This window comes from Seriola lalandi, unplaced genomic scaffold, assembly GCF_002814215.2.
Source record: "Seriola lalandi dorsalis isolate HSWRI2012SDOR001 ecotype SW California unplaced genomic scaffold, Sedor1 jcf7180002054694, whole genome shotgun sequence".
NCBI lineage: Eukaryota > Metazoa > Chordata > Actinopteri > Carangiformes > Carangidae > Seriola > Seriola lalandi.
The window spans coordinates 1,120,649-1,133,224 of record NW_019525247.1 but is presented as its reverse complement, the minus strand read 5'-3'; the positions used below and the strand labels follow the sequence as shown (position 1 = coordinate 1,133,224).

At 39.6% G+C, this 12,576-nt stretch overlaps 1 protein-coding gene across 5 annotated transcripts in view; it reads left to right on the top strand.

The window, feature by feature from the left end:
• Window positions 1–12,576, top strand: part of afap1 (actin filament associated protein 1) — a 57,060-nt gene that overhangs the window by 3,633 nt on the left and 40,851 nt on the right. For 4 of the 5 annotated variants that reach the window (XM_023423840.2, XM_087178649.1, XM_023423844.2 and 1 more), the window contains exon 2: window positions 9,755–9,886. In XM_023423840.2, the coding sequence (XP_023279608.1) occupies window positions 9,755–9,886 (132 nt within the window). The remainder of the gene's footprint in view (window positions 1–9,754; window positions 9,887–12,576) is intronic. The other variant, XM_087178648.1, reaches the window with a different exon arrangement.

The window sequence follows — 12,576 nt, the reverse complement described above, 5'->3', positions numbered from 1 at the left end:
GGGGGGTGCAAGGCGGTCTGGTACTGGAGGCGGGATGTAATGGTTGACAGTCAGGACAGTTTGAGCATCTAAAGATAGAGGACTACTGGCATAAGACCAGGCAGACCAGTGTGTGCAGCCAGTTGTATTCTATCAGTGTGAAGATTTACACATCCTTGCAGACCTCAGATTCCCATGGGTGTTATACACTTGCATAGGTCGGCGTACGACACATTGGTTTTACCGCAGAGGTTAGCATGAATGGGACTAAGATGAGTATGTAGTGGAGGGTAAACCCACCAGAATCATATTTGTCTGTTTTGTTTCAGTTTGTAATTGTGATACCTCATAAGACTTTATTCAGTAAAACATTTAATGTCAAATCTAGCAACCTTTTGGGCATAAATTAGTTTCTTTCTCTTGAATAGAGCCAGCGTCGCTGTGATTTTCTGTGTTGACTTAAATTGACACATTTTTATATGCTAGTTATGAGTCAACCATTAACATGAATGCAAATAAACCTGTTTACATGTACATTAGTACCCTGGTTGTGACCCTTATCTTGTTTTTGATTATATTTGGGATATGGTGTATACATGGAACACGAAATACCTGGGTTTCATATGATCATAACAGTATCCAGGTTTCTGATCACATGTCTGCAGGTGTGTCTTGATTTCTCACCATCTCGGCCACTACGAAAGGAATCGGAAAACTGGATGAGGTGTTTCCTGGTCTCTGTCGTAGTACTCCAGGTAGTTTAACCAGGTTTCTCAAAACTGGGAAAAGTTGTTTACATGTGCAAAACATAACCAGGACTCTCCAAAAACCCAGTCATAACCAGGATACTATTGTGCATGTAAACACACTCTATTAAATCTTTTGGTCTTTATATGTAAGTGGCAACAAAAAATGATTTAGCACTGCTAAAGGTTTGTGTCTAAACTAGTGCCATCGTAATAAGTTAGGAAACTTAAAACGTCCCCGCTGTGTCCTCCTCCTCTCTCATATCTTCTTCAAACTGCTGTCAGCACTGCCCCCACCCCATTTCCTCCTCCCCTTCTTCAGATCAGGGTTTTGCAGATGTGTGTTTGTGGTCGGTGAAACATCTGCTTGTACAGTGAACCACCTGTACTGTTTGATAGCAATCAGCCCCACTCTGTGATGTTCACTTGGCATGTCCAATGGAACGAAGAAAACACACAAACCTCATAATTACAGACTTGAGAAAAGGGGAGAGAGCAAGACAGCTTGTCTTTCATCACAAACTAATGCAGCATTGCCCGTCCTCAGATCTGTTCATAACTCTCCCTCTCAGTTGGTGCTCATCCAAGTCGAGGTTTTACAAACCCTTTATGAAACATTCATGACTGGTAATATTGCACAACTTTCACAGCCTTCACACCAATACTGCAGAACAAATGAACCAGTACGTAAGGCTTTTCCTATTCAAGGAATAGAATATGTAATCTAGAGCCCGACCGTAGATGCTGATACCGATATTTGTGGTTTAAAAAATTCCGATATCGATATATCGGCCGATACATATATATATATATAAATACAGTATATATAGGGCTGGGTGATAAAACGACAGCACTAATTGTCGCGAAAACTTCAAGCAAAGCCGCGAAATGATGCAAAAAAAGTGCATATGATGCTTTTATGTTATCATCAAAATGCAAATGAGGAGAAATTCTCATCATGACTACCCTGAGTAAGAAATATAAGCAAGACAATTATTTTTGATGGACTGTAGACTGGATCTTCCATGCTAAATAGTAATGACTTGGAGTGTTTTCCAGCTGACATTCCTTTGCTTTGGTAAGAACAATATCATACACCAAGGATCAACTTTTTTGGTGAAAAATGTATGAAAAGCTAAATATTTAGCAAAATATTAAGCCCCTTTTTGGTCTGATGGTAGTCCTTCAATTTGCCTGTGTGTCGCTCTTATATAATCATGTGTATATTATGCAAATTAAAGCCTTTCAGTGATGCCGTGATTTGCTTTGGTGGCTCATTGGAAGCAGTAACCATGACGATGCCAGACCATAAACCAACTTCAATTAACAACAACCACCATCTTACTGTAACAGTCAACCCACAGTACAATAAAATTTCCCAGAACCACAGAAAGTGCTCACCAACAATGATTGGCTGGTTGATGGTTGGCTCATTATGTGGTTCAGGTTTCTCATGCATCCATTGGCTGTGTCAACAGTCTGTTAAGCCTGGGGGAGGGATCTATCACCTCCAGCAGTGAAGCACACCAGGCGCTACCACTTGGAAATGGAAAACTAATGCTATCTGCACGTCCTATACAGTCAATTTAATTACTTATAGCTTAGAGCAGCAGATTTAACGTTTGCTAATTTAACCTAGCATTGCGTGCAATATAGAAGGCTTGCAATGTTCTGATTCGTCTTTAGATGTAGATGCTTTGTAGATTTACTGTAACAAAAATGTTCTTCTCTAATTATATTCCCTAAATAAACACCCAAATAAGTTTTTTAGACAAATACCCGAGCTTGTTTGTCATGTTCACATCACCCCAACCAGACTGGCTTTGCTTTGTTGTTGGCTTTGACCTTTTGAACTGTTTTGCCCAGTTCTTAGTCTTTCTGCTCATGGCCATATCACTTTATGTCTCAGTTAGGGATGTCATTTATTGATCATTTTTGAATAAGAGAGGCTACACAGAAATGTTATTATGTGGAATGTTATTGATTGTATACATGTTCATGGCAGTTTGGATTGATAAAGTAGAGTGTCAGTGTGGAAATATAATGGAAAATTGTAAACCTTTGCAAATTATTTCAAATTTTCATTTTGAATGTACAGTATATGGTTTGAATTTTTGCCGCCAGGGATCCCATCATACTTACAGTGGTGTAAACAGAAACTACGAGGCATCAGATGATCAGATGATGATTGATGGGCCAGTGGACCATCAAAAAAATCTGAATGTTTTTACTGGCCCTGTTGTGTCAGTCTGTCTAGTGGCCCACTCTGTGTGTCTGTCACGCAAAGTCTTGTAAGCTGTGTGTTGAGGCAGATCCTGATGTGAAAGCTTGTCAAAGGTCAGGACTGAAGACATCCCTAAAGTGTTAAAGATGATGTTAGTAACAAGACATGGACACCCGAAACACACAGACACATACACAGAGTGCGATAGTGTCTGTCAGTGTGCTGTCAATCATAACAGCTGAATTCTGGGAAGAGTGCAGAAAGCCCCCCTCCCTCTAACCTGGCTAAGCATTTTTGTACTGACAATAACAACGGAGCCGCAGGGTCTCAAGTTCTCTGCAAGACCCAAACATGACCCCGTTGCCTTGCACAAACACACACACACATACACCGCACCCAGGAAAACCCCCTTTGTTCTGAGCTCCGGGAAGTGTGAATAGCTTGCAGTGAAAACATCCCTCTGACTTGTCTAGGTGTTTTTAGAAGGTTGTATTTGTCTCTATGTGTCTGTGTGTGGGTGTAGGGATTAATGTTTTTTTTTTTTTTTTTGGAAAGAACTGCCATCATTTGTCATGCAAGCCTAGTGTTGACACAGCAAATGTGGTTAGAGGTAAATTATACTGCTGAGAATACATTTCACATGAACATAATTGAAAGTATTTGTGACACGTTTGTTAAAACTGACCAAAATGTGTTAACACATGTAAATGACAGCTGCTCTGGTATACTTGTACAAGAACACATGTAGTTTGGCTAGTGCATAAAACTGTATGTTTTCATATATAATGGGTAAGAAGGCGCAGATTTATCTGCAGATACTAATTAAGGTGCAATAGACAGAGATATAACACGAGAGAGTTGGAGTGAAATATTGACAATGAAGAAAGTGAAAGTGAAGGAGCTAGTTGAACAACAGACAAAGGGGGGAAGAAAGAAATTAGTTTTTGAAGAAGGGGTGTGGGTGGTTTGTTTGCACAATGAGGTATTTTTCTGCTCGCCCTCAGGGCATGTTTAAGGGTGGTCCTTCCCGCTTCACGCCACTTCATTTTACCTTGCCGTCCTCGGTGATCTGTAGAACTTGCTTTAGGTTTTTAATGATGCACACGCACGCACGCACGCACGCACACACACACACACACACACACACACACACACACATACACACAAGGTTTAGCTTTGTGACCACCCTAGTGGAGGTAAAGTATCGCACAGGTTGCACAAAGCTCTATGAAACAGTAAATGGTGCAGTAAAGAGTGCTTGGCCGTCCTCACTGTAATATAAAACCAGGCATGGAGTGTGTGTGAGTGTGTAGCACTACAGTGGGGATGTCATTGCTTTGTTGATTTGACCTTTGAATAGAAACAGACAGATTGGTTGATGTGATTAATGATGCTTCCATGTGACCGTGAAGTTTAAAGATTATTCCAAAACTTTTTGGAAGTGTTGCTCTGAGGTCTTTTAGTGATAGTACTATTAGACTTTTTACTTAAAGCTCATTTAAAGGATAATTTTAGTTGATTACAACATGATTAACTAGGGTCAGTTGAAAAGAGAATACATACATTATAAGACATTTGTCAGATGTCAGAGATTTTGCTGTTGTTTGTGCCAAGGTTGTGGTTACTTAAATATTTCTGGATGGATCAGCTGTTGTAGGCAATGTTGCAAATCAATGCCAGTGAGAGCTTTATAGCAATGTTGGATTTTTATATAATGTTTACATCATGTGATGGTGCTTTTATTTAACAGATATTCAGTTTGCTGGATTAGCCAACAATAAATATACTTATTTATCCATAACAACATAAACTATATTATTACAAGGCTGCAACTAATGATAATCAATTAATCTGTCAATTATTGTCTCTGATTAATCGTTGACTGATTAATCGTTAAATCTATTAAATGTCAAATAGTTGTGAAAAACACTCATGGAGCCTGAGGTGATGTCTTCAGATCGCTTGATTTGTCCATTAACAGTCCAAAACTCATATATATTGAATTTACTGTCATATATGACATATAAAAGTTGTGCAAATACACTTTTGAAATTAAAAAAACAATTTCCATTTAATTATTTTTTGACAGACTAATCAACTAATTGATTATTTGCAATATTTTTGATGTGCTTACTTGCACTTTTACCTAAATAGTAGTTTGCATAATGTGGATAAACTGTTGACTTTTTTTTTTATATCATGTCACAGCTCATGTTTCTTGCCCGTTCAATGTCACTGTATTCCCAGGTCTCATCAATTACACTACTGGATTGCAAAAAATATGTGGACAGCATGAAATTACATGGAAATCTAATTTCAAAACCATTCGCATTAATCTGCTGCACATTCTCTGCAGGGTTTCTCTCCCATTCAGCCACAAGAGCATCGCTGAGCTCTAACACTGATGTGAGCTGATAAGACCTGGCACACAGTCGGTGTTTCAGTACATCCCAAAAGTGTTGGATGCAGTTGAGTTTAGTGCTCTGTGCAGGCCAGTCAAGCTCTTCCACAGCAAACTAGGAAAACCATTTCTTTATGGAGTGTGTCTCTCACAGTGTAACTGTCTTTCAACAGCTGCATGTGGAGAAAGTGACATTTTACTGACATATGCTGTCAAAAATACTTCAGAAATTAATTTATAATGAAGAGAAATCCAACATTCCAGTAACATGCAAACTCTATGTAGAGAGATAGAGCTGCAACAGCAGAGACGTAGTCAGTGTGAACACACACATGTGCTTCTTCGCAGCCGGTCAGTGACGTCAGCCAGGCGGTGTGTTCCCGGCATGAGGTGGCTGCAGTTACTCTCCTCTGGATGCAGCAACAGAGAACCACCTCTGTGATTACAGAATTTAGCTCTAATTGGCTTGAGGCTTCACTGACATAGATGATTTGTTGTATGTTTTTATTAAGAGCTTCAGACCAGTTGTGTCTTCCAAAAGAAAGGCACTTTATTTGAGCTCCTCCTTCTGGCAGCACATTTTTTTGAACATATGGGCACCATACGCTATAGTCTTCATTTCCAGCAAGAAAGCTGTATAAACAGTTTAGTTCAGCAGTTTGTTAAAGTAAAAGAAGTATTGCCCTTATACTTTATTTAAGTGCGGTCACTTTTACAGACAGACAAGCAACCCCCAATCTCCCCCTGCCCCGCAGCTGTTTAATACACCAATGACAAAAACGGACCAGACTTAAACAAGCCTTTTCATGACAGTAGTAGCGAAACTCTCTTCAATTCAGGGCCTGTCCTGTCTCATGACTTTGCTGTCTGTCTGAGACAAGCTGCACTACTTGTGTAATAATATGATGCCTCAAAGCTGACGACTCAAGCACAAGTTTAGTTTCCATGCATATACTGCACGCAATATCCTCATCTCAGAATGATGGAAACTGAGTCAAGGACAGCTTGACAAGCACTGCTTAGCTTGCTTGCCCTGATGGCAAGCTACAGCTTTATTTTAAGTGTAACTGAAATACTGATTATTTTTGCACTGCAGCATACATTATACAGTATAATACAACTTCAAGTTGTATTTTTCATGTTTGACATTGACATTTTGCAGTTTCTGTATACAATCTAACAGTGTCGAGGACAAGTAATACTAATTAAAAAAAAAAATTATATCACCATTAAAGCGACCAAAATTATCACAGTTATCAGTATTATCACACAGTGTGTGTGCTCTGTGGTCATATGACATTGCTTCGAGCAGAAAGGCAAAATTGACTGGAATTGTTTAGTGGGCTTACTGGCTTTTAAAAAACCCACTCATACCCACTAACTCTGTTGTAAAAAGGTTTTAAAAGGATGAAAAATCTCCAGAGCAGCTGTGACTGCCTTCTCCATGTTTTGACTGACACACTACTAACCCATGTTGCTTGCTGTGCATGCATCTGGGAGACTGTTGCTGGCTGATGCCGCACAGAACCGTGAGTCCGACGTGAGTCAAATTAACTGCAGTAACTAATCGACCACGCTTATAGTGATCATTCAAATTTAAACGCTAATACTAACTGTCCGGCATTTCTACTGTAATATCACGTGAAACCAGTAACTGTTTCATCTGTAGTTCACTCCCCTTTCTCTTTTTGCTCATTTTTGGACTCACTCCCTTTACAGCTCTCTCCCCCCTCTCTCCTGTAGGAAAATCAGATTATGTGAGGAATGCGTGAAAGCGGCTGTGAATCCAGGCTCAGAGCTGCTGCTCAATACTCAAACCTCTTCTGCAGCTATGAAAATGAATTATAGTTGCATTGGAAACCTACATAAATGTCTCCCAGAGAATTCATTGTCAAAACATAGGTACTCTGATCAAAAGTTTTGGGACAAATCTCCTTCATCACTCGCCAGCTGCCAGTGGTCTCACATGTTGTTGGTTAATGGTAGATACCTGTGTGATAGGCAGAGTGAGTTATGATCAGGTCTGTTATTCAAACGTGTTTTTGAGGAGATTAGAGGTTTATTGCGTCATTGCAGATATCTGCCATAAAGTAGCTAGAGTATCTAGTCTCTGCTGAAAAGCCTTATTGTAATCCCTAACCTGAATTCAACATGTGGCATGGGTGGAAGGCTGGTTAATTTTATAATTTACATAAATATATCACAACTTGCATGGCAGGGGGTGTGAGCTTCATCTTCATTGACTTTTCTATCTGTATGGAATGAACCTATCATTAGCTATTACAACTGCACAATTAAAGAGCATTATGACTCAGATAAAAAAACATTTAGGTTTTGTCTCATAACTTTTGAGGGCAACACCTTGGATACATATCATTTGCATCATGTACATATAGGACATCTTGTGAAGTAAAGTGATGCAGTGTCTAAGGCTTCCATTTTGGATGCTGGTAGCACAATTTTCAGCTAGTTTTCATGGCCTTCAAATCCTCAGCATGTTGTATTTTGTTGCGACGTTTCAGTGGCATTAACCCGCACCGTGGCAACACATAGCTTGCACAACATCTTGGAACTGCAGCTATGTATTTTTTGTTCATTATGAATGAATGCGTCCAGAATAACATTAACCTTTCCCAGAGCCCATTAATGTCTTGTCCTGCCAACAGTCCCAAAGATAATTAGTTTACTATAATATTAGACCAGGGGTCAATTATCATTCAACGAGGTCCAGTCAGACAAATTTCCTGAAGCAAAGTTCCAGAACGTTGTTTATGTTAACTGTCTTTATGTAATAAACAATTTCAACACATCCTTACTATTACCTCTGGTGTAAGCTCTCGTCTTGTCTCTTCCCTTGGTGTGTCAGTGATTGGCTGAGTAGCATCACGTGACCAGAGCCGTAAAGCCTAGAAAAAGGTGCACCAGTTAAAATAGAAATGCTCCGTCAAAATGTAATAACACTCAATAATTTAAAGGTCATAGGTTCAGGTGTGGATAGGATGGTGTCTGGACCGTAGTCCATGCCTTAGTGACCCCAGTGTTAGACTAAGAAAGGCAGAAAATCCTCAAAACTGAGAAGCTGGAACAAGGGAATGTTTCGCATTTTTGCTTGAAAATGTGTGAACACATAAATCAAAATAAATATTTTCGCCAAGTAATTTTCTGCTTATAGAGTAACCGATTCATTTTTCTAGCCAGAGCTCTGTTTTTGTCAGGGTCTTTTTCTTCTTCTTCTTCTTCTTGAGAATATGAGAGTACCATAATCTCTATCATATAGTCTAAAGTCAGGGTCGACTTCAGGTTTTACAACTCTCATAAAGTGAGTGAGATAAAGACTAAGTGACATTAACAGTCAACACACACTGCCAGACCAGAGACGATGTCCTGCACACAAACATGCATACACTTTACCTACTCTGTGCTGTGACTGCAGCCGGGCTTTATGTCCTCTGATGGAGAGAGCAGGGCTTTCACTCTCACACACCAACACACACCTGGGCATAATTCGCAGGCTTCATGGCAATGTGTGGACTGGTCAGCAGTCTGCTGCTAAAGAGATACATGTAAACACACACAGGGGTCAAAATGGAAATCATTCCTGCTCATATTCACACTTACGGGTAATTTAGAATCACCAGTTAATCTAACCTGCATGTCCTTGGACCAACTGACAAAGTTGGTGGCACCAGTGCTACCAGTGGAAATGTAAAAGTGGAGCCCTGCAGTGTGACGCGGGGTATAGTTGGAAAAGAAAAAGGTGAAGGCATAATCATTAATCCCACTTGCCCTCTTCAATCTGCAGCTGCTTTCCAGTATTATATTGTCAGATGTAATCAGATGTTGAAAAGCTTGAGATGCACCAAAACAGTGCAGAGGTGCTTGTTATCTGAGCTGTGCAGAGCGTGGCAGCACTGAGTCATGCTTATGAACTCGATTTGATGTCTTCCACATCACAACATGCTCTCAGATAAGAATATGTGAAGGTGTACAAACATAAACACTCTTCACTACAGCACACACACATACTTAAGCTTCTAGCTGTGTTATGTATTTGGATCTGTTGTTTTGTTTTGCTCTGTTAGAGCAGACCATGGTGTGTTTTCCACCAGCACCTATAATTCTGTTGTGATATGTCTGTCAGATGGGTTGCCAGGTCTGTCCATGCCGAGTAGCTATGAGGCTGCTGGGTCTCTACGATGGAATGAAGTGATGTTTGATTTAGTGATTGACTGACTGACTGACTGAGAGCTCTGGTTTTCATCTGTCTGATCATCTGGCTGCTCCCCGTTAGATTTCGTTTTCCATGTCTCCAGTTCTTGGTTGCTGTTGTGTATAATGTAACAGATGTAATAAACATCCTTGGTATCAGAGGTAATAATGGTGGTGGTCTGTGTGCTTGTTCAGCAGCAATGGAGGAGCTGGTGTGTGAGCTTCGTCTGTTCCTGGACCTGCTGGACAGGGAGTATCTGAGTGCCGGGGTCCGAGAGAAGAAGATGCACCTATCCAACATCCTCCACAGAGTCCTCTCCGACAAAGGTGAGATTACAAGACAGAGTGCAGTCTTCATGCTTCTGTCTTCATGGCCACTATATTCAATAGGCATATAGTCTTTCGTACAATAAATGGGAAAGATGTAACATCTCTGAATGTTGCCTTCCCAACGGAAGACGATCCCTATTGGATGGGAGGCTGGATAAATTACCAATCGAACACAATCAATTTAAGAAGATCCAAAACATTACATAACATGTTAGGAGAGCTGGGATATTAGACCAATGGAGAGACGGAAACCCCAAAGGGGAGGGACTTAAGCCATTCATGTATAGATATTTTTCTGTCCCTAAATAATTTACGTATAAAGTAGAAGATTGTAATATAGACTCAAAAATAATCAGCAACCCTAACCCATAATCCCTGCATTTAGGAATAGAAAAGTGTTTTAAATATTGGAGAGCAAATATTCTCTATTGACTAATCATTTAGTGACTCAGGAAAAGTGTACAGAGGAGCACTCTGACAGTAACCATAATAGTGAAGGAACTAGGGCTGGGTATTGCCACTGATTTCCTGAATCGGTTCGATTTCAATTCACAAAGTCTCGATTTGATTTGATTTTGATTTGATTTGATATTGATTCAGTTAGAGATATTTCAGTTGCATCATCAATTTTTCTTGGATATGAACGAGATTCTCAGAGAATTAATGCTGTAAGTGTTCCTCTAACCTGGTTCACTAATAAAAACATTAATGTTTACATTACAATCGGACCCAAAGCCGTTACATTAATGCACTGTCTATTTAACATGACCTACAATTTAGACCCATCTCAAGAAATACTAGATGTAATGTGCGTTGTTAGCTACCCCAGTGCTACACTGTGTATGAACAGGTACAAACAGCATCTTCACATCTCACATATAGCTTTGCTTTAGTCCAGCTCTTCACTGTCTACATATTTTTTAAATCTGAAACGCAGCCACACATCTGTCTTTAGACTTGCGGCTAACTTCATTGGGATCTTATCTGTCATGTTGTTGTCTCTCACGTGCAGAGGTGTAGTGCTGTTTATTTACGTAGCAGAGCGCACCTATGTGGCAAAGTTTACATACATTAACTGACTTGTGCAGAGCAAATGAAGCCATATTGGAAACATTCGTACAAAGATGAAGCTACAGTGCAGGCAGAGGTTAGGTGAAGCTAACAGGCTGGGCTATGAAAACGTAGGTAAACTAGCTTTCATTCCCAGAAGCACAAGCTGTCAAAGTGTAAGAGACTGACTTTGTCACGTGTCTGTGCAAATACATCACAGATAAAGAAAGTGTCAAAAGAGTGAATGATGAATGAAAGGATGTTTTCTGTCTTTTCATCTTTACTACTAACTATTACATTCACTGAGCAGCTCAGAGGCTACCGGTGGCTACCGGACACTTTTAAGGTGGAATGTTTTCTTGTGTGTGACTCAATGTTTGATTGGTGGATTGGAAATCAATCAATACACCTTAAATGTCAGTATGACAGCATTGACCATTTCGTTTGTTTTTATCAGCTCTCCACATGGCAAATGCTTTAGTGATCGTATCTTCAAGTGCTTAAAAATATTTATATATTTCAACCAGATTCTGCAAACTGCAGGTATTTTATTACATCATTTTGAGAAAAAGTTGTGGATTGTCGTTCCGGTGGCTCTGGCTGGTGTTAAAGCAGTAATAAGGGGTAAAATAACTGAAAAATCAAGTAGAATAAGAAAGAACAGGATGAAGAAGCAATTAAATTTGGATAGTAAAATAAAGGTGCTAGAATTAGAACATAAAAATAACATCAAAAATAAAGAACTCCTGGAATGAACTGCAATTTTCGAATCAAAGATATGAGAAAAGACAGAGCTAGTTAGAGCTCAAGGAAGTTTGTTTCACAGCCAAGCGAAATAGCAGACGCAATGCATCCTTTATGAAGAACTATATGATTCTCCTGAAATCAAAGACAAGGGGGAAAAGATAAGAACATTCTTTCTTAAATTAAATCCACCCTCCCTTTCCAAAGAAGAAGCGATAAAGATGACAGCACGTATACGGAAACAGGTTGAGTGAGGTTTGGTAAATGAATAATGCGAAAAATCGAGTATAAATTGTCACATAATTGTCTTAAAACGCCGGTATGAAGTTATCTTTGGCGTTTGGCTCCTCTTGCTATCTCCCTCTCATAGACACACTCCCCCGCCCATCCTGAAAACTCCCCACATGTGTGACATAGATGAGTGTGTTTGTATCTGGAGCGGAGGGAACTGGAGAGAGTGAAAAAAGTGATGTGCCAAATCCATGTTAAGAAACAGTAACTGAAGACGGAGGCAGATAAATTGGTTCAGAAGACAAACAGCATCAGAAACACACTGTCAGTTATATATAATGTTGCTGGTATCACATCAGTAAGACTATCAACAAAAGTTTCCCTGTTTGTTTTTTTGCAATGAGCGGCTCGCTCAGGCAAGATGCTGAATCTCTAGATCACTCTTTATGCATCAAAAGGTTAAATCATGTATTTATGAAGTTCTATAGAGGAGATTTCAAAATATAACGATATACAGTATATTGTGTATTGCGATATAGCAAAAAAAATTGTGATATTACTTATAGAACATATGACCCAGCCCTAGTATAGAGCAAAATACATGTCCTGGTGTCTCCCTGGAAGGAACCCTTCCTGAGCCAGGAAAACTGTAAGAAATGAAA